Source organism: Actinia tenebrosa, unplaced genomic scaffold, assembly GCF_029948245.1.
Source record: "Actinia tenebrosa isolate PJP-AT-01 unplaced genomic scaffold, QUT_ActTen_1.0 PGA_scaffold1__47_contigs__length_23844297, whole genome shotgun sequence".
Classification (NCBI taxonomy): domain Eukaryota; kingdom Metazoa; phylum Cnidaria; class Anthozoa; order Actiniaria; family Actiniidae; genus Actinia; species Actinia tenebrosa.
The window spans coordinates 13,194,256-13,218,786 of record NW_028292578.1 but is presented as its reverse complement, the minus strand read 5'-3'; the positions used below and the strand labels follow the sequence as shown (position 1 = coordinate 13,218,786).

Below are 24,531 nucleotides of genomic sequence, written 5' to 3'. Positions count from 1 at the left end.
GTGAATCCTGCCTACATGCTATCGACAATCACACTACATATTACTCTACTTCATTTAGTCAAAACCTTTTCAACGTCTCATCTATTCCTGTTATACAGTGTAAAATAAACATCTACATTTTTTTGTCCAAACTCTACTAGATATGGTTCATAGACTTGATGGCACTTAACGGAAATTAAACCTACTATTATGACGTCACAGCGGATGTTGGATAAGTTCGAAAGTGAAGCTGAAACAGAGCTTTAAAAGATGTTTAGTGCTTTAAAAGCTACCACATTGAGATACGAGAATGGATCGAAAGGAGAGCAACAAAGTGGCAAAGGAATTTTGCAAGGCCTTCCTCCTTGAGCGTATCAACGAAGACCAAAGAGCTTATGAACGAGTGTTGGCCTGTCACTGTAATAATTTTGGCGGGAAAAGGTGTGAATGTGCGCCGACTGAGGATATATCCAGCATAGCCGATACACCAATGGAAAATAGAGGAACGGAAATTAACGGAGATCCAAATTTTTACTTTTCCTTGAAGAGGATAGAAAAAGGTTAGAAAATTTCTGTTTATACTCTTCTTTATACTTGCAATGAAGTGTCTGTGTTAGGCTAGTAGATTAACACTATATGAAGCATCACGCGGAATATGAATTGAAAGGGAAAGTTCGTATTGAAAGTCGCACACTCGGTCAGGTCGTAATAGACTTTTGTCATCCTAATTGACCAAATTTATTTTTTACATTTCAGCCTCAATGAACGGCGACGAAAAAGACTCATTCGCTAAGTCAAAAGAAGACGTGCTTGTTGACATAACAGGGGAAGGTGCTTTTACGATGGCTGACATTCAAACCCCTTCTGTTGCTGCGAGGATAAAAGACAAGAAACCCTTGATCAAACAGCCTTCATTTTTGGAACAGGTTTACGATGGTCTAAAAGATCCCTATGTAATTTTGATTAATAACGTTAACTTTAAGAAGAGGCCTGCTCCAAGAAATGGCGCCGAAGCTGATACAAAGAACCTGAGAAAATTTCTGAAGATGGCTCAATTCAACACAGTGAAATGTTACTTTGATGTAAAGAAGGATGACATGCTGAAAATATTCCAAGACGCACAAAAGAATATCAATCTAAGTAAGTAAAATATAACTGAAAATTGAATTCGCGGTTTGCTGTGAGCAATGGGAGTCCACTCTAGGTAACTAATATCTTGAAGCCTTTTCTAGCTCCAACGTAAATGGATTGATGGAGGGGGAGGGGTGGGAGGAACCGTGCAGTATCATGTTTTTTTTTAACAGGAAGTGTCTAATTATTCAGTTTTACTTCTAATGACGTATGATGTGTAATTTCAGTCAGACACGATGGACTCATGTGTTTCATCATGAGTCATGGCAGCAGCAAAGGAGTAGAAACAGCAGATAACAAGTACATCAAGGTTGATGATATCACAGCTCTCTTTCGAGGTAACCAATGCCCTCAGTTTGCTACTAAACCCAAGCTGTTTTTCATCCAAGCATGTCGAGGAGATGATGAAGATGATGGCTTTAATGTTCCTAGGGGACCCAACGAAGTGGAATCCGACAGCGAAAGCGAAGAACAGCTTCCCGTCAAGATGCCTTCCGACTCGGATTTCTTGATTGCCTACTCAACCACCAAAGAAAAATGCTCGTATAGACGTTACATGCATCCCGGTTGCGATGTGTACGACGCTTCTTATGAAAATGTATCGATGGGTTCGTGGTTTATTGCGTGCCTTGTTGATGTGTTTTTGGCCTACTCACACGAAGAAGACCTTCTCTCCATGTTGACACGAGTCAACAAAGCCATGGCAGAGCTTTATACTGATATGGGACAAAAACAGATCTCATGCCATCTCTCCATACTCACCAAAAAAGTTTATTTCCAAAACTTAGTGGAAAAGTAAAAGAACGACCAAATGCACGATAATGAAAAGTACGATCATATAAATAAACGAAAACTGAAAGGTTTTTACGTCCATAAAGAAGCTGCTTGTATTCATTAGCTACAGTATGCAAACGTGATAAGTAGTTAGTTAATTTCATTTAAAGCGCATTCATCGAATACTCGATCCATGTATCAATTAAAAAGATTTAAACTTATTTACTGATTATTGTTACTTAAAGCTGACAGCTTTCGATGCTGGCTGCCCAAACATGGCCTCCCCGAGGTTCTCACTGAGCTCTGCAAGCTTCTTAGGATTCTTGTAATGAGTTACGGCTTGTGCCATCGCCCAGGCTCGTTTTGGTGGATCACTACTTTTAAAGATGCCAGATCCAACAAATACACCATCTACACCAAGCTGCATCAGAAGACTAGCATCAGCTGGAGTGGCTGAAAGAAAAATATATAACATACCGTATGTCAAATGGTACTCATTTACACACGTCTAATAACACGTTACAGGACAAGCTATGTTTACCTAAACCACCTGCTGCAAAGTTGACAACAGGAAGACGTCCTAACTTCGCTGTTTGCTGAAGTAAATCAAAAGGAACCCGCAATTCTTTGGCATAAGTGTAGAGTTCAGCTGTGTCTAGACCTTGTGCATGGCGGATCTGTGTACGAATGGTTCGTGCATGACGCACAGCCTCAGATACATCTCCTGGATTTTAAGATATCTGTTAGTTAAGGTAATAAGTTTAAAAAATCAAAAGTTTCTTACAACAGCCTTAATGCATGAATCCAATTTCAATTACTCCTATGTATGTATGAAGGTAAAATGTCTCAACATTAAAGGGGGACTAGCACAAAAATCTTCGGAACTTTATTTCAGCTGAAACTTTAATGGGATATTTTTTAAGGGTTTAATAATCATTGGTTAAAGTGTTTTCTTTATATTCCAATGTAAATGGGAAGTATTACGTGTTTACGAATTTTTATAGGTGTCTGTGACGTCATACACTCAACACTAAACATCGCTTCATACATTTCTTTGTAAATAACTTCATGTTTTACTTTAATTCTATTAAGCCCAAAGGTCCGCTTAGGGACTTAACGTACATAACTTGTGGTTAGAATCATTTTATGGATTTTTTTTTTTCAATACTGAGTATAAAACTAGAAGATATTTTGATTGCAACATACAAAGAAATGTATGGAGCAATGTTTAGTGTTGAGTGTATGACGTCACAAACTCCTATAAAAATTCACGAAATTACATAATACTTCCCATCCGAATATCTGGAAAAAGCTTTCACCAGTGACTATTAGACCTTTAAGGGTTATTCCAGTAAAGTTTCAGCTGAATTAAAATTGGGTCTAATATTTTCACCATGCTGCATGCATTTCATTGCATTCTATAACAAAGACAACTTGTTGACATAGTTACCAGTGCCAGCTTGCCCTTTTGTTCTTATCATTGCTGCTCCTTCTGCAATTCTTCTGAGAGCTTCCCCTAAATCCCTTGCACCACAAACAAAAGGCACTTTAAACTGGTGTTTGTCAATGTGATTGGCTTCATCTGCTGCAGTTAACACTGCAATAAAACAACAGGAATACAAAAGCTAATCAGTCTGCAGGATGCAAGTGTCTGCAAGATACTTGTTACATGCAAAAAAAATGCAAAAGCTGACAATAAATAGGTCATTTATGACCCCTGTTGTTTGAGTTAATTAGTTGCTCTTCATTTTATACAATTATTGGTGATTAAAAAATGATATTCTTTTTTCTACACTCCTATGTTTGTTACAATGTACTGCATACATTTGACTGAATATAACTTAAGTTTCATGGTTTCATGCAAATCATGCAAATTCTTAACGGTTGTAAAATTAAGTTGATGTAATAGGAAACATGCAGTACTCGTGCACAACTTCCAACATGTACAACATACAGGTATTTCAAAAAGGTTGGCATAGCTAAAGGTGATAGGCAATAGTTGATACAAAATAGGTCATTCCAAGATTCAAGAAATGCTGGAATGACTTGTGCTTCTTATTATTATTCTTGTCATCAACAAAAAGGTTAGTATTGAGTTTCTTGTAGTCCATGACACCATCTTAAAGGGTAAAGATCTTGATTGTTTATAATTTAATAGTTGTATGCCAATAAATGGGTGGCAAGCTCTTAATGCATTGTCCTCTCACCAAAAATGACTGAGTTTATTTTCAGAGTTGATGGTTTGAGCACTGCATGCTGAACTCATGAGTAGAGTTTGTTTGCAGGGGCAGATCCAGGGGTGGTAATATAGGTGAATACTCACCCCCCTTTTCCTCAAATTCCTGGTAAAACCTTTGTAATAGTCATTCCCCTTCTAAACCTCCTGGATCCACCCCTGGTTTGAAGTGTTGATCTCTCTTGTGCTATAAGGGTTTTTCTCTGGGTTTTCCGGTTTCCTTCCCTCCATAAAAATCAACATATGAGTTTAGAGTTTAGTGTGTGTGTGTGTGAGACAGTGGGCCAAATTGGAAACCAGGAATCTCTTTTATTTAAGTGTCTAGTTGTTCTAGCATTTTTGCACTTAATTGGGACACTTCACTCGCACACACTACAACTATATTCAATATCCTATGCACACAACGCTTAACTCACATGTTATATTTATACAAACTGAACTTGTAACAAGTAAACAGAACTCCCTGCACTCATGATTCCACATTTAGTTTTGAACATTTTAAGATATTGTTTAAGTTACGACTGTTATGTAGACATTACCTTCAGATTCATCAACCATATCAACACCAAGGGCTTCAAGCATCTGTGCCTCTGCAAAGTGACCAATCCTTGCTTTAGCCATGACTGGAATTGTGACTGCATTAATGATTTCCTTTATCAACTTTTTGGGGTGGGAAATAAGGAATTATTGTTAGAATAAAGTATTACTCACAAAGTATACTACACCATACAAGTTCTCCTTTCAATTTTGCCCAACTAACTATAGCTTTATTTTTTTCAATTTTAAAAAAATCAAAAATGTTAATACTTAAGCTTAAAGGTTTTCATTACCCCACTAAGAGCCCCCACTTGAATGGCAGTAATTAAAACAATATATATATGGCTTAGAATTTAATTGATCTAAAATATATCAAATTCTAATTGGATTGAAATTGATACCTTTGGGTCTGTCATTCTAGCAACACCTCCTTCTCGCCGAATATCAGCAGGGATTTTTTCCAAGGCCATAACAGCACATGCCTGCAAGAAATACCAACAACAAAAAATAATTTTAATATTAACTAGACCCTGGTGGCAGGGTAGACTCAGGGTTACTTGGCTGGGAAAGTTACCCCAAGTCTTAGTAAGAGGCTAAATGCAAAGTGAAACTAAGTTGCTACGTCTAAAAAGATAGTGATAGAGCTACTAAATATTGTATAGCAAATAAAAGCCATTTTGGGTAAAACTTCAAGCTTCATTTAAAATAATAAGACAGCTGGCTAATCTTTGCACAAGACTTCTTCTCAGAATTGCTTGACTCTTTAAAGTTTCCTTTGTTAACCGAAATTTGTAAATTAAAAGACATTTTCTGAAAAAAATTCTCATTAAGCTTAATAATGAGTCAGCTAGAAGGTGAATAACAAGCACTGAATAATATGAAATCGATCTGAAGCTCATATAGCATGCTTTTACAGAAATTAATATTCATCATTTTATTTTTGTTAAAATGAAATAGAAACCAAATAAACTTTTGTGTACCTCATGTTAATTTGTAGCAGTTTTTAGACTCACATTATTTAAGATATACTGTACGTAGCATAAAAATCAGATAGGCTTACAAAAATAGTTTAAAATGTAAAGCCAAGAATCCGACACAATAGCTTGGAAATTAAGTGGGCAGTATTATTATGTAGTACACATGAATTGCATAGTTTTATTCCTTAGCCCTGATTTTCCACTATAGAAAATACTGCTTTCAGTAGCCAAATCAAAGCATGACAAGTCAATCACAATAATCTATTAGACATGACACTCAAAAATTCTTAGAAATCCTCAATTAGAAACTCATGTTTCTGAGTAAATTAATATTTCTTGTTTCACTGTTCTTGAATCACAGTTAGTAGTCAACTAAATATAGGGCATGCATAGACATTAAATCCTGTCACATGATCAGCTAGCTCCCCCTCTCTTAATCAGTTGACAAAATGGTGACATTGATTGACAGCTGACACATGCTCATAGATTAGACTATAAGAAGGAACCCTATAGCAGAAGTCTTCAAAAATTCTGAAAACACCTGGGTACTATTTGTACAATTTCCATTTTGTCACAGAGGAAAAAGGAAAAAGACTAAAGGTATTTTATGGCTGGGTTACCACAGGCAACCCATTAAAAAGTGTCCTTTGGTTTATTCATGTTAATTGTTAAATGAGAGTTATGTGCATCTACCCCAGCATTCTCTGCTACTTTTGCTTCTTCTGCTGTTGTCACATCCATAATAATCCCTCCTTTAGCCATCTGAGCAAGTCCTGACTTGACTTTAAATGTACCTGTATAAAAAAAAAAATTCAACTCATACGCTCAATTGCAAAATCATCGTCAGGTTCAGTACAGAGATGAAAAGGTATGTATTCATTTGATATACACAGTCAATATTAAACATATTTTAAAAGCCTCCAAGTTTTTGATATCTTTTTGACCTTTTGAGGATTGTGCTCTTTATCGCTATCCAATATTGTTTAGCTATAAAAAGCACAATCAAAACGTTGAAAAGTCAAAAACATATCAAAAACTTGGAGGCTTTTAAAATATGTTTAATATTAGCTATGAGATTGTGCATCATTGCAACAGTATTTAAACATCAAAGTGAAGTGCCAACAACCTAAATCGGTCAGAGACTGGGGAAACTAATTTTGGGCTAACGACTGCCGAAGGCAGAAACCCACAAAAAAAAAAAAAAAAATTCAACCGAGACCCTTGGAAGTGCAGTTTCTAGTGTTTTGAGTGGTATTTACAACATAATTATTGCATTGGCTATTGATATTTTAAATGTAAACAAGTAATTTAAAATATGGCAGCAAAATATCATTGGGGGGATGTAGCAATCCCAACTCCACAGTCCCTGTAAGCGGTAAATAGCAGGATTAAAACTTGTCGAAAGATATCAAAAAGAAATCAAAATCTTGAAGAAGTGTTCACGATAGGGCGCGTATCACAGTATTGTGCTTATCACTGTTTTTAATAGATCATAAATATCAGGTTTAGTAGATATATTATGTCTATTGTATGGTACTCTTGTTATATGATCTTGACCATGCACAGAAAAGGAAAAGTTGCTCCATTTGTTCATGGTATTAAACCGCCACCCGGCTAGGTCAGTTGGTAAGAGCGTCGGTCTGTTGTGCAGGAGGTCATGGTTCAAGCCTTGGCCGGACCAACACTCAGGGTCTTAAAATAACTGAGGAGAAAGTGCTGCCTTTGTAATTACATCAGCAAGTGGTTAGACCTTCACGTGGCTCGGATGATCACAATAATGGCGGTCCCGTCCCTAATTAACTAGAGAGGACCACAAGTTTATCAGTTGAATTACTATCAAGTGTTATCCTCTATAAACAAAGTTTATTATTATTATTATTATTATTATTATTATTAGGAGTCTTGACACTTGAACCATGAACACTTCACGTTTTTTTAAACATTTTTTTAATCATCCAATCAGAAGCCAGATCCATAAATATCAATTTGGTGTGTAGCGATATTCATTGTTTACAAACATTGAGATCAGGAATCTTTTCTCATTCAAATTTGTCAACTATTAAAACAAATGATCGCTATTTCAAAGAAGCCAATAGATCTCTGGTTGCCCACATTAATATATTCAATAGGTGACATCAGAGCAAATGCTATAACCTTGGATAGAAATAAAGCAACTGATGTACATATGGGAACAATACATCATTACAATGACCAAGTAAGGGTCATTTTGGGCAACAGCCCTATACCATCTTCTCCATCTTAGGGGTTGTTTACATGGACAAAAATTGTCCCTGGTAGCCGGGACACCCTCCTATTCAAGCCATTACTATAATGAGCATTGGCATGTAAAGAAGTTGTCCCTATAATCTAGGATAACTATTGGTTTCGAAGATATGCATATTCAAATGAAGAAGTTGTCTCAGTTAGGCGAGTTAAAGTGTTCACATTGGGAAAAGTTGTCCCGGGTAACAGGGTCACCATCTTTCGCATTCATACCACTTTTCCCCATGTAAATGGCACCCCGTACGAAAATTATCGGCGAGACACGAGCGAAAATCTAGCCTGACATTTTAGCCATACAGTGGCGAGAATTGAGCGAGAAAATAATAAACCTAACAGAGCCATAATAAGCCTGACAGGAGCGTGAAAAATGAACGAAAAACGCTTAGCGATTTTCAGGCTTAGAGCGATAGTTGTCGGGCCATACATATTGTATGGCTGTGTTATGGCGTGATTATGGTTTGTTTGCGTGGCTCGTAATTTGAGCCTACCACGCGACTATTTTAAAACTTTCAATCTACAAAATGGTACATTGACAACTCAAACAAGTAATCCGATACAGTATTTATTATGCTCTTTATCATAGGTATTACATCAGCAGTATCATTTTACAAACTGTTTAACTTTCCCTTGCTTCTGTTGACTTTTACTCGAGCGTAACTAATTTGCTGTGTAAAGCATTCGTTTATCGTCTTCGGTGGTGGAATGTCTCGATTTTGCTTTATAGCAAATGCAGTGACAAAATCTGCAACATATTATAAAAGGTAGGGGATTAATCACGGCAGAATTGATTTATGAAAAGAAATTAATGCCCTGTAGAGTGAACGCATGAAACATTTATTTAGAATTGATTGTAGTAATAACTGTAATTGAACAAAAGAGAACAACTTATTTCTATTGTGTAATCTAAACAAAAGCGATGCATTCAATCGTCACAAGAATTTTGGCAAAACTCAAACCGAGTTATTGATCGTTCCTAACCTTTACAAGCATTAACTTTCACTGCATCAAGCGGCTTTTTGCTGTCTTCAGTGACCTTTGACGTTGTCATTCCTTGGCCACAGGAATTTGCCAGTTCCTCCACAGAAAAAACCAAAGGAATGAGCTTCTGGAGGAGAAACTGTGGACCGTTCGATCCTTTGCTCTGTGCTGCCGTCGTACCGATCCTTAACTTCGTCCTGTCGACGAAGACGTCAGTTGATTCGAGGAGTCTCACCTTATTTGTGCCCTGAGTCAGAAGTCAAAGTCATAAAGGGACATGAAAATTTATACATACAATTGTAAATAATTCCCGAAAATAATTACCTCAGCTGACGGAGAAAGGTTTGCTTTCAGTTTGTATTGCTCGGTAGGAGTGGTGGTTGAAACATCCTCAAGCATATCCATGCAAGTTTGTTCATCGAAAGAACTTGCATATGCTTTTAAAAAAGCACAGACTTCAGGAGATGGAACTGAAAAGAAAAATGAAACAATAGGTTAATGAGCGGTTGGCACAAAAAATGAGAATTATGTTAGAAATAAAGTTTCTATAGAGAGAAAGATTTAATAACTTTTTTTGATGCAAGTGTTAAACTTACTAGGGTGTTGTTTTCGAGCATTTAGCTCCTTTCTTAATTCCTCGTTTTCAGCTTCAAGGGCCGAAATCCTCGCACGAAGGGCAATCGGCTCATCATCTGTTTGTACCGGCTCCCCAGTGGACTCTTTAGAGGACTCAAGCTCTTCGAAAGGTGCTGTTGTCTCGAATTCCTTTAAAAAGATACTGTCTGTGTCAGAAAGGGATTGCAGAGCTTGTCTAAAGACTCCACTTAGCTGCTGGTCTTGTTCTTCAAGGTGTACAAAGTCTGGAGTGTTTTCGTCGTCGCTGCTATCGTTCCTGCGCATGCTGTTGTTGTTGTTAATGCTGTTGTTCCTGTTGCTGTCGCTGGTGTTGTTCCGGTTGCTGTTGTTGCTACTGTTGTTCCAGTTGTTGCTGCTGTTGTTCCTGTTGCGGTCGCTGGTGTTGTTCCTGTTGCTGTTGTTGCTACTTTTGTTCCAGTTGTTATTGCTGTCGATGTTGTTGTTGCTGTTGTTTTGGTTGTTGCTGTTGCTCAAGTTGTTTCTGTTGTTGCTACTGTTATTTCTGTTGCTGTTGTTGTTGCTAATGCTATTTCTATTGCTGTTGTTGTTGTTGCTGTGGCTGTTGTTGTTGCTGCTGTTGTTCCTGTTGTTGTTGTTGTTACTGCTGCTGTTTCTGTTGCTGTTGCCGTTCTTATTTTTGTTGCTGCTGTTGCTGTTGTTCTTGTTTTTGTTGCTGTTGTTGTTGCTGTTGCTTTTGTTGTTGTTATTGTCGTTACTGCTGTTGTTCCGGTTGTCGTCGTTGTTGTTGCTGTTTCGGGCGAGTGGCGGAAAGGCAGAACGGTAAATGGTGTCAGTGATCGTTTCTATTATTTCTTGACCCGCTAAAACAGCAGCAGCATCTCCAGATGTCATTAAGTTGGTGCACTGTTGCCTATTTTTCTTCCGTTTGGCCGGTGGCTCAACTTCTTCATTATTTTCCTCATCTCCCTCCATGCTCGCTTGTAGTCGCTTCGATGCCTTCCTTTTTCGTTTTTGTTCTGTTACCGGACGCTCATCTTCTTCCAGACCCGATTCTTCATCTATCACATTGTCTAGATCAATGGCAGTTATAGTGTAAAGATTGGCCTCGACATTGTCGCCTCCCAAGAACCAACCTTTGACGCGCTCCTCTGCTAGCTTTGCATAAATATCAAGCTTACCTGTATTATAAATACAAAAGAGGAACTCTTTACCTTATACGTTGCATATAATTTAAAAGTATATACAAACTGAAATAAGATATATAAATTCAGTTGGGGAAGGTACGTTTTGTATTGGCGGGGAGGGCTGGGGTGGGGGGGGGGGGGTTCGCAGTAACCTTTCTTTTCAATTATTGTAACCCTCCCCCTTTCCTTCAGTAAGAAATTCATGACCCTCCTTCGGTATTAAGTTAACCCTTTCCTAGCTTTCATCAAATTAAAAAGGTTTTACCTGCCACAAAAGCTCAATTTACTGATGACCCTCCCCTCTGAAGTCCCAGCCCTCCTCCCCCAATAATAAACGTACTTCCCTTACAACAACAGAGACCACGTTGGTGGAATTGCGCCAAAATTCTAATTATGCTAATTTCTACTTAAGGGTAAAATAGTGCAAGAATATATACTGGTATGTAAAATAAATCAATATTGCATTGTAATACCCTAAAAACTATGAATGCAGTTGGTTTAACAACTAAAGTTAGAATTTTACGAGTCAATTTTTAATTGACATAATTTCTAAAAAACATGCATGAATAAGTGGGCGGCCGCGCGTATTCTTAAGTCGAATGAAAATAAAGTTAGATAAAATATGTAATAAGCACTACAATATATTATGAATGGATACAACCATTGTTTTTGTACCGTACTTATTTACTACGCAATTGCGTAAAAAACTTACCTTTTGGGCCAATTTGTAGAATTTTTCCGAGATATCTCACTCGTTCTCCACTAGAGTCTCTCCACATAACCTCCACCTCTTGGCTAGGGTTAAAAGTGCCCCTTAAAGTGCAGCGGGACTTTGGTATTACAGAAACACTTTTGTCCGATGCAAAATATATGCATGCATAAGAACTAGACATTGTCGGATTTTTCTCGCTTATAAAATTATCTGGCAGCTACACGTACTCTGAGAGAAGATGATTATAAATCAACTGTCGAGATTTAAGCGCCAAAAAATCGAAAATTATGGAACCTGAAACTATCTACAGAACAACCAATGGGATGCTAATGTGAGGACAGAGAATTTTAGCCGAGTTAATGATTAGCTCAACCGTTTAGTCAATAAGTCAAATTCAAGCCCAGTTGGTCATAATAGCAGGATAAAAGTTATAGTAACTTTAGGAAGTCTTTTCTTACTACAAAGAATAACGAGTTAATCCGCAGCAATAGATTGTGCATGGCTGAAACAATGCGCTAACAAATCAGTTCCGATTATAACGATCTCACGGGAATATTCGGGTTAGTTCGCGTATTGTTTAGCCATGTGCTCATTAGCGCTAAATCTTCATTAACCTACGATCTCTTTAGAAATTAGTTTAGTTTTGTTGGATACGCGGGTGCCACAGACGCTTAAATCTGGGTTGTCCTTAAATATCATTTTAATATGTTAGCTTAGTTTATGACTTGTTTACGATATTTTCTGTTTACCATTTCGGAAATTCTAACTAAGTTATTCCCGTACCAAATTGAGTTAAAGTTTGATTTCTTTTCATAAGATGGTAAACAAAGAGTTAGTCTTTTTAGGAGTGTACGTCTTTAGGTACTTCATTACCAAGTGGTAAGAAAACTAAGATTTCTCACTGCATAGTTACCAACTAGGCTAAGTAAGGGGGGTGCACGACATACTGGTTGTTAAGATAAAACTGAGCTAGACTGGCAGCTGTCCTTCAAGATCCTTGGACTATAAAAGGAGAGTTACCACGCTAGTTTGGTGTGTTAGTCGGGAACCCGAATGCTACAACAACTTGGTACGCGTGTGGAGTGTAACCAAAATAGTGAGTTCATTTAGAAGTGTGATTATTATCCTATATTTAATTTGATCAACTCAATACAACTATACTAGTTCAGTATGGCTGAGAATTTAAGTTGCAGTAGGAAAGGGACCAAAAAACGAAAACTGTCTGATAAAGAAACTGCCAAAACTGATTCACTTGACGAATACTCAGAATATGTTGAGGTAACAGTCCCTTTACTGAATATTAATCAGATTCCGGAAATCACAACGCCTGAAATACAAGATGAAGCGAACACCACCGAAGAGTGTTCTGACTCTCACGCGACGAGCGAACCAACACAAAATGAAATTGATCAATTTTGGGACGAAGTGTATGACTTAGCCTTGCATGAACAACAAGTAGAAGCACAGCAGAACTGCAACACTTTAGAAGAAAATATTCATGCCAATTACAACGATCAAGAACAAGATGAAGATCAGTTTGAAGAGATAGCCGAGATGTTGACATTATCTGAGGACTCCCTAGTGAATTCTGAGACATTCGGAGACGATGAAAACGAAAGCTATTTTTATGAAAATGAAATGGAGAACAAGGGTAAAGAAGAAAAAGAAAAAAATGACCAACAACCACTTTACCCGGGAGCTTCAATAAAAATCGGTGCTGTCATGGTTCTGCTCTCACTTTATGCAGTGAAATTTAACTTGCCAGCAGATGCAATTAGTCGACTTCTACTCATACTCAATCTATTGCTGCCATGTGGACATGTATTACCAACAACTTTGAACAGATTCAAGAAATATTTTTCAAACTTAAAGCACCCTCTCATTCTACATTATTATTGTTCGTTTTGCCTTGCCACAGTAGAAGCGAAAAGTAAAACGTGCTCTAATACTGCGTGTTTAAAGGATCTAACAGTGAGAGGAACCAAATCATATTTTGTTGAACTTCCGCTGGTGGAACAACTGCAAACCTTTTTTAAAAGACCTTCTTTCTACAGTGACATTCAATACAGGTTTCATCGTAAAAAACTTAACCGTGACAACATTGAGGACATTTACGATGGAAAGCTATATAAAGAAGCATTTGAGAAAGGCATCTTGTCGTCTCCTGACAACATATCGTTCCTTCTTAATACAGATGGAGTTCCAGTTTTCAAGTCTTCCAAAGTTTCAATTTGGCCTCTCTACCTAGTCATTAATGAGCTTCCATACCAAAAGCGAATGGCCAAAGAGAACATGATTTTTGCTGGGTTGTGGTTTGGGGAGAAAAAGCCGGCGATGTTCACTTTTCTCAAACCACACCTTCTTGCACTCAAAACTTTGGAAAGAGGTGTTGAATTTGCTTCTCCAGAGAGGGGAACGTTTAATTGTAAAGCCATTCTCCTTGTTACCACCAGTGATCTTCCTGCACGTTGCCTTCTCTGTAACAGCATGCAGTACAATGGAGAATGTGGTTGTTGGAAATGTTTGCAGCCTGGAAAGACATTCGCAACAAGTGCTAGAGGACACACTTGGATATATCCGTATCAGGAAAATGACCCCTCGGGACCAATACGAACATTAGAAAACATTAAAAAGGATGCTGAAAGAGCGCTTGAACAACTGAAACAAGGGGTTAAAAGGTACATGGTTAACGGGGTAAAAGGACCATCATGGTTAAGTATTCTTGACAATTTTGATGTTGTAAGGGGTACAGCTATTGATTATATGCATGGGGTTTTACTTGGGGTACAGAAGCACTTACTGACCATGTGGTTTAGCTCAAGTTTATCGGGTCAAAAATTCAGCATTTCCAAACTAGTTGGTAAAGTAGATAAACGACTGGAGCACATTACACCAACTACGAACATTAAGAGACTGCCACGATCAATATCGCAACATCTCAAATATTGGAAGGCGAGTGAACTTCTTTCCTTTTTGTTATTTTATGGTCTTCCCACATTGTATGCCATTTTGCCTGACTCTTATTTTACACATTACACGTTATTTGTTCACGCTATCTATCTACTTTTGAAAGATTCCATTTCAGAAGAGAATTTAAAAGAAGCTAATAATGCATTACAAAATTTTTGTAAAACATTTTCTAAATTGTATGGGGAGCGTTACTGTTCTATGAACGTACACCAACTTTTACATTTGACTGCAAATGTTAAAGACCTGGGACCCCTTTACACACACAGTTGTTTCCCTTTTGAGGATAAAAATGGATTCATACTAAAACTGATTCATGGAACACAGTTTATTGACAGCCAGATCATATCTGCTGTTTGTCTGACGCAAAAACTTCCGGAGTTAAAAGAGTCATGCATACCGGTAGGGAGTGAAATAGAGACAGTTTGTTATGAGTTGATTTATCCCCCTAAACGTAAACAAAGAGTTGAAATTAAGAATGGGATTTATGCGATAGGATCTTCTTATTTAAAAGAATTGAACGCCAGGGAATTTACTGCCTTAGAAGAATGGCTTGGGTCTTTTCCGTTAATTAAAAAGGTCAAGGCCTTCAATAGATTAGAAATTTGCGGTGTTGGTGAAATTTATGGCTTAGCATATAAACGTTTACAGAGGCGAAATGCTGCAACTGTAAAATGTTTTTTAGGAGGTTCGACCAAATTTGCACAAGTGGCATATTTCATACAGCATGATGATCACACTCTTGCTGTCGCACATCCTATCGCGTGTATGAACTACAATCCAAATGTACATATTACATCTGTCAACCCCTGTGACTTTGATGAGGTCATGATGTTTGACATCACGAACATTAAGGCTTGCTGTATCTATATTTCTGTAGTTGACTGTAATCCAGTTAAAGCATATATATGTGAATTCCCAAACAGTAGCATTGTAACTGAATAAGACATACGTTGGGTAATAGGTGGAGATCTGATTATATCAAAATACTAACGAAAAATATCAGGAAAGTTATATTGTTGTAATTAGAAACCATAAATAAAACAGATAATTAATTGCAGGACGTGACTTCAGTTATTCGTTTTTCAGAAACCCCACGATATAAATTTTCGTCCTCCACTCGGACTGATTTATAATTAATAGTGGTACTCTAACTTACCAAGCGATCGGACGTATTATATTCAAATCGAGCCGCGCCTCTGAATCTGAATTTTAGGTTAAGATAAAGCAAATTATGTCAGGCCTGATTGTGGGCCATAAAATGGCCAGATAAAGTCTTCAGGTTTTAGGCGATCCTTGGAAAGTTATTCCGTTGTGACCTCTGGCGCTTCACACAAAATTAAAGCCTGATTCGGACCCATAAACAAGCCAGACAAATGTATGGCTCTTCAAGGTGGACCAAACATTTACTCTGTTTGGCTGTGTCTCGCTCTAATCATGGCTATTAAAGCTAAGTATGGCTAGAATCACGCTTGATTCTCGCTCTGTTCAGCCTCAAAGTTTCGTACGGGACCTTACAAAGTAAAAATATATTCAACATTGGTGCACATGCTATTCATTTCTTTAGCCTTACACCGTTTATTGGTGCTGTTAAAACAAAAGATTATTCATACCACATACCTGTTTTATGTTGATATAGAGAAAGTACTGAAGAATCTTGTTTGTCTTGATGAAGGGATAAGTTACTCACTTCTAAATGAAAAATAATTTATAAAAAGTATATCATCGTACATGTAACTTAATAACGATTTTGATGCAAGTACGTGTAGCTGTTTTAGCATGGATGGTGGCCTCCATATTTTCCATACTTTAGCATTCTAAATTATGTAACCCTAAAAATTAAAAGCCCAAGGTATCTTTAAACTGGATAGACACGAATCATCCCATTCTAAAGAGATCTTACTTACCATTTGTTACTCCGTTTCTTATTTCAACAGGGTTAGTGTTAGCCATGTTGAGATAAATATATACCTTAAAGAGTCAACTTCTAGATATAAATGAATGAATGATGATTACTACTGCAGTCACTACATACAGGCCACGTGATGAGTGTTATGCAACCACTCAAAACACAGCCAAACCAACGACAATGTTTTTATAGTTATTTTCTTCATACCAGGATTAAAACATCGAAAAAATGAAAAGTGTTTTGACATAGATAACAATAAAAGTAATATATATAGAATCAAAATTTTTATCTTTATTTTTTCATAAAATTCCTTTGAAAAAATTCAAACTTGGTGCTAATAGAATGTTATTGCATCAGTCCCTGTGCGGGCGCCTGACCATAACACGTGCGTGATAGTACGTGATAGTAGGACGCTGCGCAACAAAAAGGTACGAACAACAAGTCGAGAAACTTTTATTACCAATTTTTTAAATCGTACCTCTATGTATACCAAGTCTGCCAAGTGCATTGCTTTCGAAAGAAGATTCAGCGACCTTGTTTATGCTGCTTGTTATTGCCTGCGATACAATTAATCGAATTGGTTACCTGGCAGATAAGCTCAAATAATTTCGGAACAACGATAAATATTTCCGCAACCCTGTTGTTGCCAAGATATTTATAAAACCACTTTCAACTTGTCTTTTTAGTGCTTTCTCTATTTAACGGCATGGCGAATGACAAAGATCCAGTTAACCTAAAAGTCGGTGTACTTGCTATACAGGGAGGATTCTTTGAACATAAAGCAGCATTGCTAAAGGCTTTGAAAAACCACAAGTTTAAGAATGATATTGAAGTACAAATTGTCGAAGTAAGAGAAGAAGAAGACTTACAAGAGCTCGATGGTCTTATATTACCTGGGGGAGAAAGTACGACGATGAGTATTTTTCTCGAATCAAGTGGCCTAGATAGTGTTCTTAAGGATTGGATGAATGATAAAACCAAACCAAGAGTAGTGTGGGGCACTTGTGCTGGATTGATTCTAATGTCAAACCAGATTGCAGGACAAAAGGAAGGAGGCCAGGCCAAGGTAAATAGTCTTCATGGCTGAATCTTTGGTGGATCTACCTTTTATTAAGATATTTTTCATTTCCCTACTTATACAAATTTACATACTTATACACTCATTTACACATTTTTTGTTAGATTCAAAGCAATAGAACATAAAGCTGAGACCATCTTGTATGGTACATGGAAAATGTGTTAGATGTATCTAGCATCTAGTGATACATCATATGGAATATGTAGCATTTATTAAATGAGAGGCCGTGTTGTATCGTTGGATATATAGATATGAGCCAAATTAAGTTCTAAAACTCATTATAAAATAACTGTTATGAATGTCGTGTTCTGATTGGTTTGGAGCGTGTGCTTTATGAGAGCACATTGCACGCGCGCACACTTTCCATTGCGTCATTCCTATCTATTATTGTAATTTGTATTTTATAAAAGAAATAAAAAACTTGCTGTGCTGTGTGCAGTCATAAAGCACTTGGGGATTGGCAGAACACTCGAGAAGTGTCTGCTACGCATCGTGCTTCTCCTAACACTTCTCTTGTGTTCTGCCAACCCCCATGTGCTTTATGACAGAACACAGCACGTGCGCGCGTTTTCTATTTCTTCATTACTATTCATTAGGGTGCACTGCCAATCGGGTGTATCCATCATTATCATGCGATGGTATCTATAAACCAGGTTATAGATCCATATTGAACTGGAACAGATATAAACCTCTTACTTGCTCTACCATAACACTTATAACACTCTTATGAGGTCAAGAGAATGTTATATCTGTTCTGCAACAGAAAGCAAGAGTTCTATGAGAGCCTTTAAGCATGCACCCCCATGCACTGACCAACTTTAGCAAATGGTTGCTAATATGGTATCAATGTTCTTCAAACATGTTCTTGAATTTGGAGTGGAAGAAGTCATAGAATGGATTCTATCTAGAATGACTTAATGACTTTTCACATGCATTGACTATGCATGTATCTCTGAATGAATGCATCAGAGGATTTGGGTCATTTCCCAGAATACCCCTTGGTCTCAATCTTAGCTTCTATGTAAAGCTGGCGTGATCAGTCGAATGATTCAGAAATCAAATTCAATCTAGCTTGCTTGTGATTAGGCTTTTGTGGGGGTGGGGGCTTGGGAAGGAGAGGAAAGGGCGAGGAAAATAAAACCTTTTTTCTAGAACTCCCCATTGGTATGTCCATTATTTCAGGACCCCCTGTTTATTTCCAACATTTAAAAGGACCCACTTTTTTATTTTGAGACCCCACTTTGCAGGGTCACCAAAAATGTCAAGAACCCCCATTTTTTCTCGCATGATTTCCCTATTCAATAAAAGATAAACAGTCATAAAGAACTTGTTTGAATAGAATGATGTGTACATGCAATGCTCGTGCTGAATGATTTTGATTAAAAATTGTTTGAAATTCCAGATTGGTGGCCTAGACATTACAACATCAAGAAACTTCTTTGGTCGTCAGTTAAATAGTTTTGAAGCCGTGTTAGACATAAAAGACAAAAGTGTGCAAGAAAGCATCTTGAATTCTACAGTCTATAAATCCACCTGTAAAGGCATTCATGGAGTATTCATACGAGCACCAGCTGTCCTATCTATAGATAGTAAAGAAGTTCAGATACTGGCAACTGTTAAGATACCTTCTTGTGAGAGACCCGTCATTGTGGCAGTTGCACAAGACAACTTAATGGCAACTGCATTTCATCCAGAACTAACTGATGATGTTGAATGGCATGCATATTTTATAAGGAAGATTTTGAATGCTTGAATGTGATGATCACTAAACTACATGCTATATAACAAATACGCCAGTTATTTGTATTTAAAATGGATTAAGATGTTACATATAGATCTAAGGAAACTATGGATGCTTATTTATTTTCTATTATATGCAAGTCAATGACTCTGCCAAGTGACTCAGCCAGAACTGGAAATATCTTTTAATATAAGCAAAAGTTAATTTTTAAATGAGTTAGCTCATCAAGTAACATGCATGGGCTACCTAGATGCTTATGCTAACAATAAAGGACATCTTACATTTGAAAAAATATTTAGAAGTGGTATCATTTGCTAACTATATCAGGAAAGAGTAGTTTTCCCCACTTGCGATCAACTCCATGCACCATTTTGGTTCTTTTGCCTTCTTTACCATCAACCATATCCTTGCCTTCATTTGCCCATTTGAAAATAGAGCCTTCCAAGTTGCATGCCGTTATGTTACTTCTTGTTTCTTTGTTTTCTGGTTTTGCTAATTCTTTCATCAATCTCTGTGTCAAAATGCTCGCCCGATAACCAACGGCACAGTACATCACAACGGTTGTTTGTTCTTCAGGACCACCTTTAAAGTTGGAGTGAATATTTGTTATATTTTCTGAATATATAAAGGCATAACTGTTTGAAAATCTGCCTCCAGTGATCTCTGTTTTACATCTTCGGTATTTCCCTTTTTGCACCGTTTACCAGAATGCATAAGTAAATACATTCTCAAACAAATTTCATTCTAAAGTGATATGTATAATGGCCTAAAATGAGAAAAAAAGTGCCTGATATCATGGATAATATGAGTGGGAAACGGTACAACTGCCACAATTCTATGTGTTATAATAGAGTTTTCTAGTCACCTCAAGAACTCATTTGTCAGGGGAAGGGAGGGGGCTATTGACTCATAGACCATTCTGTTTGATTAAGTTATGTGTCTTGGATCAGTCATCTGACCTTTTGCTTTGTTGATGACTGACAGTAACTCAGACATATCCTTCAAGCTGGGGTTAACTGGGATAGAGTTTGGTAGACGACTAACTTGGATTTCTTCAGGCTCTCTGGTGTCCTACAATAGCAATGACAGTTTGAAACAGTGGAGCGCAAACACTTAATTCATAAAATAAAGTTAAAATAGTTTTTATTTTGATGCTTTTAATTTTGTCTGTGCTATCTTGACTAGAACCAAGCCAGTCGCTAGGGATGGTTCGAAAGAGCCCCCCTCCCCCTCCAACACTGCAAAAATGCAATCACGTCCAACAGTGCAATAAAATGTCAAGAAGAAATGGAATAACTAAGATTGGTAGAAAAACGAACCGCATTCAAGGTCCTAGTGAAGGGCCTGAGAACAGACGTGATATTGATATACAAGAGACTGCTATACTAGAAGGGATTGCAAGTTGCCTGCTTCGCATTATTTTGATTATTCTGATTATTGATACAAAAAATACAGTTCTGATCGTCTAAATCCCATCAAAGTAAAATCTTTTATGCAGCAAAAAATTTTAATATAAAATTTATTGGATTTAAGCTGTGTAAGTATGGGAGGACATTATGTCAGTTAATGCAAATATACGTTTTGAAAAGATGCTAAAATAAGCTTCACTTCTTGATGAAAAACTTTAATATACTCAGTGATATTAATTCGCGTTACAAAAAGTCTTCTCGGCACTCACTGTGACATATAAAAGCTCCCAATATACATACGTAAGTTTTTAACGATTAAAAGTGTTTATTATGGTTTTTGCTAGCTTGTCGCAGGCTATAGACCAACTAATTATTTGTCGCTTCATCATATGTACCCTGATATACCGTAAAGTTACACTGCCAACATTTCGTAAAAACTAATTGTTGCAGTAACTTTTTTGTTAGGTTATGAATTATGATCATCGAGAGCAGCTCAATTATTTAACAAACAAAATCATTAATTTATACACGGTACTTATTTATTTATTTATGATCAGAGTTACAGTCGGGCTGTGCCAGATCTCATAAAACTTTCTGAAAGAAGAGCCTCTGGAGCCAGGGTAACATTGCCGATCTTTTTCGTTGTCATTTTCTTGATGTAAACCTTAATATAGAAAATTAATCTGTTCCAATTAGGACGTAGATGAGGGTTCATTTAGCCATAGTAAATAGTTAATTTATTAACTATGATTTAGCTCGATACGTAAACCGCGCTCGCCTTTCACATCTTTCCCTGTAAAAAAACTTACCAATATAACTAGTCTACGCGATACATTTTTGTTTGCCATCATTATTTCCAGTTGATCTGTGGTAATACGGGGCACCAAGGGAAAAAGGGACCGTACAAAACCCATCACCAACTTCAAACCTGTACCTACAGGTTGGGAAGCCATTTTGATCCGTCAGATTGAGTCACGCATAGATGCATTAAAGCTAATTCTTACATGTAATCACAAGCGCCCTCTAGCTATTGCTTCTGTCACGACGAAGATTTTGGTGGACGTCAATCATAAGACGTTTCCATAACGTTGTCGGAAAACACAAAGGTATAAGGGCGTGTGCCAGTGGAAAGAAAGAAGTGCTATTTCTCAATGATCAGGTAAAATTTCGAGGCTTTATTTCACGTTTCAGTGATTTTAATGAAATTTTTGAAGAATCCTCATAAATTTCCTTATGACATGACACCACAGAAACCAAGCTTGGGCTACCTGTGAAATGTAGCCAAAGGGAAGGAGATTGGAGACTGGAGAGAGGAAGGGGAGGGGGACCCCTTCCCTTCCCTTCCCATTTTTGGACCGCTACGCAGGCTAGTGAAATGATGTGTTTTGGGAATGCTTTACTTATATGATGAAAGTCAGCAAAGATAAGCTTTTGGCGTACCGTTCACTTTAATACATAAGGCAAGGACATTTCACCCCCTACTTTCAGCACAAGACGGCAATGTTGCACAGTGTTTCATACAATCCAACCAGCGTCTATTGAATAGCACAAATAGTGCTATTGTATGGTTGCAGTTGCCGTCGTCATTGCCGTCCTGCAGCTTAAGATCCCTACTATTAAATTCATCAGAATGGCAACAGATCATCCAGGTATGGGGGGTACTAACCCCCTATAAAAATTTTTGTTTATTCACCAATTCAGATACAAACTGCTCCTGTCTAAAAACATCCTCAATCTGCAACTGCACTCATATGATCATTGAGATATATTTTCTGTCTCCCAAAACAATCCTTGTCAGGCCTGGCCCAGCCCAGGCCATTTTGGAACGACATGGGATTAGATATATCATATCTATCGATTCATGTTCATGTTTTACAGGGGTGGGGTCAGTGGGATTTGGGGGATGAGGGTCATTAAGAAAATCAGGCTCAAGAGAAAAATGTGAAACACTGAGCACTATCACAATAAACCAAAATGAATAAGAAGTAAAGAGCTATATTTTATGCTTCAACAGAGAGGTAGCATCAGATTTCTTGTGTGGGTTACCAACCAAATCTTACCACCCCTCCTCATCAAAAAGTGATGATTCAAAGAATTGACGTGTTTGATTCTTAATCATCCTTATATTTTTGGTTCATAGCTTTGTAACTCATGATTAAGCAATCTTCCCCAAATATAATTATATGGGTGAACAGATGTGGCAATAGAATTATTGTGGGAAACGATAACTCTTTTTTCATTTGCCCATTTGAAAATCGAGCCCTCAAGATTGTAGAGGTCAATAGAATGTCTGTAATCATTATATTCTGGTTTGGCTAGTTCACTGACCAAATTTTGTATCAAGCTACTTGACCTATATCCCACTGAACAATATGCAACCACAGTCTTCTTGTCTTCAAGGTTTGACACTGAAATGCAAAGCAACTAAACTTGTTAACACAATGGCAACAATGTAATATGCATACACCCTTCTCATAATGGCTGACAAGTGCACAAAAATGAGGTCACCCAGTCATCTTGCAAGGCTGAGCAAGGCTGCTCATTCAGAATAAAGGTGAATAATGTGAATACAGATCAAAACAAGAGTTAAATTTTACACTTTTCTCTTATAAACTCATTTAATGTACTTTTATATCTTGTATTGTGAGCTAATGACTGAGGGTGACCTCGTTTTCGTGCCCTTTTCAGCCATTATGAGAATGGTGTATAGGGGGAGGGGGCGGCCTACAAGATGGAATTGGTAATAATGCAACATGACATGTTATAACACTCTGCACAGTACAGGAATTAATGAAAAGGCTGGTCATTAGAAAATATCCAGCCAGAATAATTGACATTTGTCTGGTCAAACCTTAGCCTTACAAGTCATTTTGACCATTAATGCTGGGCTAAAAATGAGTATGACCAAGACAAAAGTAATATGGCTTGTGATGACCAGTGACTCAACAGTTTTTATTTTAAGCCCTGACAGTATTCAAAAGAAGCAATACCTTGAGAGTTTATTTGTGCTAAAACTAAGGCCATATCACTGATGTTGGGATTTATTGAAATAGCATTAGGTAAGCAGCTGACTTTAAATTCCTGTTCACTACGTACATCCTGTGTTAATGAAAGCAGATGAAATGATTATAACCCTGTGTAATCAATCAAACAAAGTTGAACAATCAATCCATCTAATCAAGTCAAATGAGTGGATTCTATTGCGTTTGGCAATCAAATGAAATCGAATTCACAAAACATTGAGGCAATGGAACACAATCGAACATTTGATTGTACATTTAATTACGTTTGATTGAAATTGAATGCAATCGAATTCACAACTTTTTTAGCATTCGATTTTGTTATCAAATCCCATTATGTGATTGCGTTCAATGGAATTCAAATTTTATGTCGGGATATCATAGCTGCCATCTTGGTTGATTTTAACAACACTTGTCAATGAATTAATTTGTTATATCAACCAACATGGCTGCCGTATCTTTTGTTATTTCACTCTCTTGAGAATTATTGCAAACTAGCAATAGTTGCATCAAATGTTTATTCTTTTGATTTTGACACCAGCAATTAGCCGGGCTTCCTGTGGTTTTTATAGTTCCCCTAAAACTTACCAGTAGAATCAGTGCCTGGTTTGTGTTCCCAGCTTCAATACTCTTCATTAAACTATCTAGTTCTTCAGTTTTCATTTGTGCTACTGAAGGAAATCTAGTTCTTATCATTTGGATGGTTAGCTTCATACCCGTTCCAGTCGGTTCTGTGGTGACTTCATTCATATTGGCTTTTTTCATTACGAAAACCTATCGTTAGCCACTAGCTCAAAAGTAAGTCTATTAACCAAGGCCAGCCATGATAACATCAGGGAAAAATTACTAGCTGTATATACAGTAAACCATATAAAGCAAGTGCTATCCTAGTCATTTCATGCATGTCAAAGTAAAAGAGTCATGTCAAGTCATGTCATCTATGTCGGGTCTATCAATAAACCCTCGGCAATTTTTCGCGGAGTCTTCGGAAAGAAATCGAGTAGTAGTCGTCCTAAGTT

At 37.3% G+C, this 24,531-nt stretch overlaps 5 protein-coding genes and 1 long non-coding RNA gene across 7 annotated transcripts; 4 read left to right on the top strand and 2 right to left on the bottom strand.

The window, feature by feature from the left end:
* Positions 1 to 193: 193 nt before the first annotated feature.
* On the top strand, positions 194 to 2,105 carry LOC116289657 (caspase-3-like). The gene is made up of 3 exons (XM_031696604.2): positions 194 to 539; positions 736 to 1,119; positions 1,338 to 2,105. Exons 1-3 carry the CDS (start codon positions 290 to 292, stop codon positions 1,907 to 1,909), a joined length of 1,206 nt encoding a protein of 401 aa, XP_031552464.2. The 5' UTR covers positions 194 to 289; the 3' UTR covers positions 1,910 to 2,105.
* LOC116289659 (uncharacterized) lies at positions 2,083 to 24,530 on the bottom strand. Of its 2 annotated transcripts, XM_089032615.1 has the most exons (9): positions 24,101 to 24,530; positions 20,043 to 20,154; positions 15,976 to 16,047; positions 6,328 to 6,428; positions 5,059 to 5,139; positions 4,660 to 4,780; positions 3,335 to 3,481; positions 2,426 to 2,608; positions 2,083 to 2,337 (listed from the first exon to the last, which is right to left on the bottom strand). In XM_089032615.1, exons 1-9 carry the CDS (start codon positions 24,275 to 24,277, stop codon positions 2,120 to 2,122), a joined length of 1,212 nt encoding a protein of 403 aa, XP_088888741.1. In that variant the 5' UTR covers positions 24,278 to 24,530; the 3' UTR covers positions 2,083 to 2,119. The 2 variants fall into 2 exon arrangements, with proteins under 2 accessions (XP_088888741.1, XP_088888740.1); XM_089032614.1 differs by lacking the exons at positions 20,043 to 20,154; positions 24,101 to 24,530 and adding an exon at positions 16,263 to 16,413.
* Positions 8,464 to 11,569, bottom strand: LOC148909902 (uncharacterized). The gene is made up of 5 exons (XM_089032613.1): positions 11,389 to 11,569; positions 9,492 to 10,670; positions 9,220 to 9,365; positions 8,896 to 9,142; positions 8,464 to 8,659 (listed from the first exon to the last, which is right to left on the bottom strand). Exons 1-5 carry the CDS (start codon positions 11,567 to 11,569, stop codon positions 8,523 to 8,525), a joined length of 1,890 nt encoding a protein of 629 aa, XP_088888739.1. The 3' UTR covers positions 8,464 to 8,522.
* Positions 8,564 to 9,453, top strand: LOC148909903 (uncharacterized). Its single transcript, XR_016120196.1, has 2 exons — positions 8,564 to 8,678; positions 8,979 to 9,453. It is a non-coding gene; the product is annotated as an uncharacterized LOC148909903 (long non-coding RNA).
* Positions 12,544 to 15,300, top strand: LOC148909901 (uncharacterized). Its single transcript, XM_089032612.1, has one exon. The coding sequence runs from the start codon at positions 12,559 to 12,561 to the stop codon at positions 15,298 to 15,300; it is 2,742 nt and encodes a 913-aa protein (XP_088888738.1). The 5' UTR covers positions 12,544 to 12,558.
* LOC116289662 (putative pyridoxal 5'-phosphate synthase subunit pdx2) lies at positions 16,621 to 19,377 on the top strand. The gene is made up of 3 exons (XM_031696608.2): positions 16,621 to 16,692; positions 16,951 to 17,330; positions 18,745 to 19,377. The coding sequence occupies exons 2-3, from the start codon at positions 16,971 to 16,973 to the stop codon at positions 19,093 to 19,095; spliced, it is 711 nt and encodes a 236-aa protein (XP_031552468.1). The 5' UTR covers positions 16,621 to 16,692; positions 16,951 to 16,970; the 3' UTR covers positions 19,096 to 19,377.
* Position 24,531: the final 1 nt, after the last annotated feature.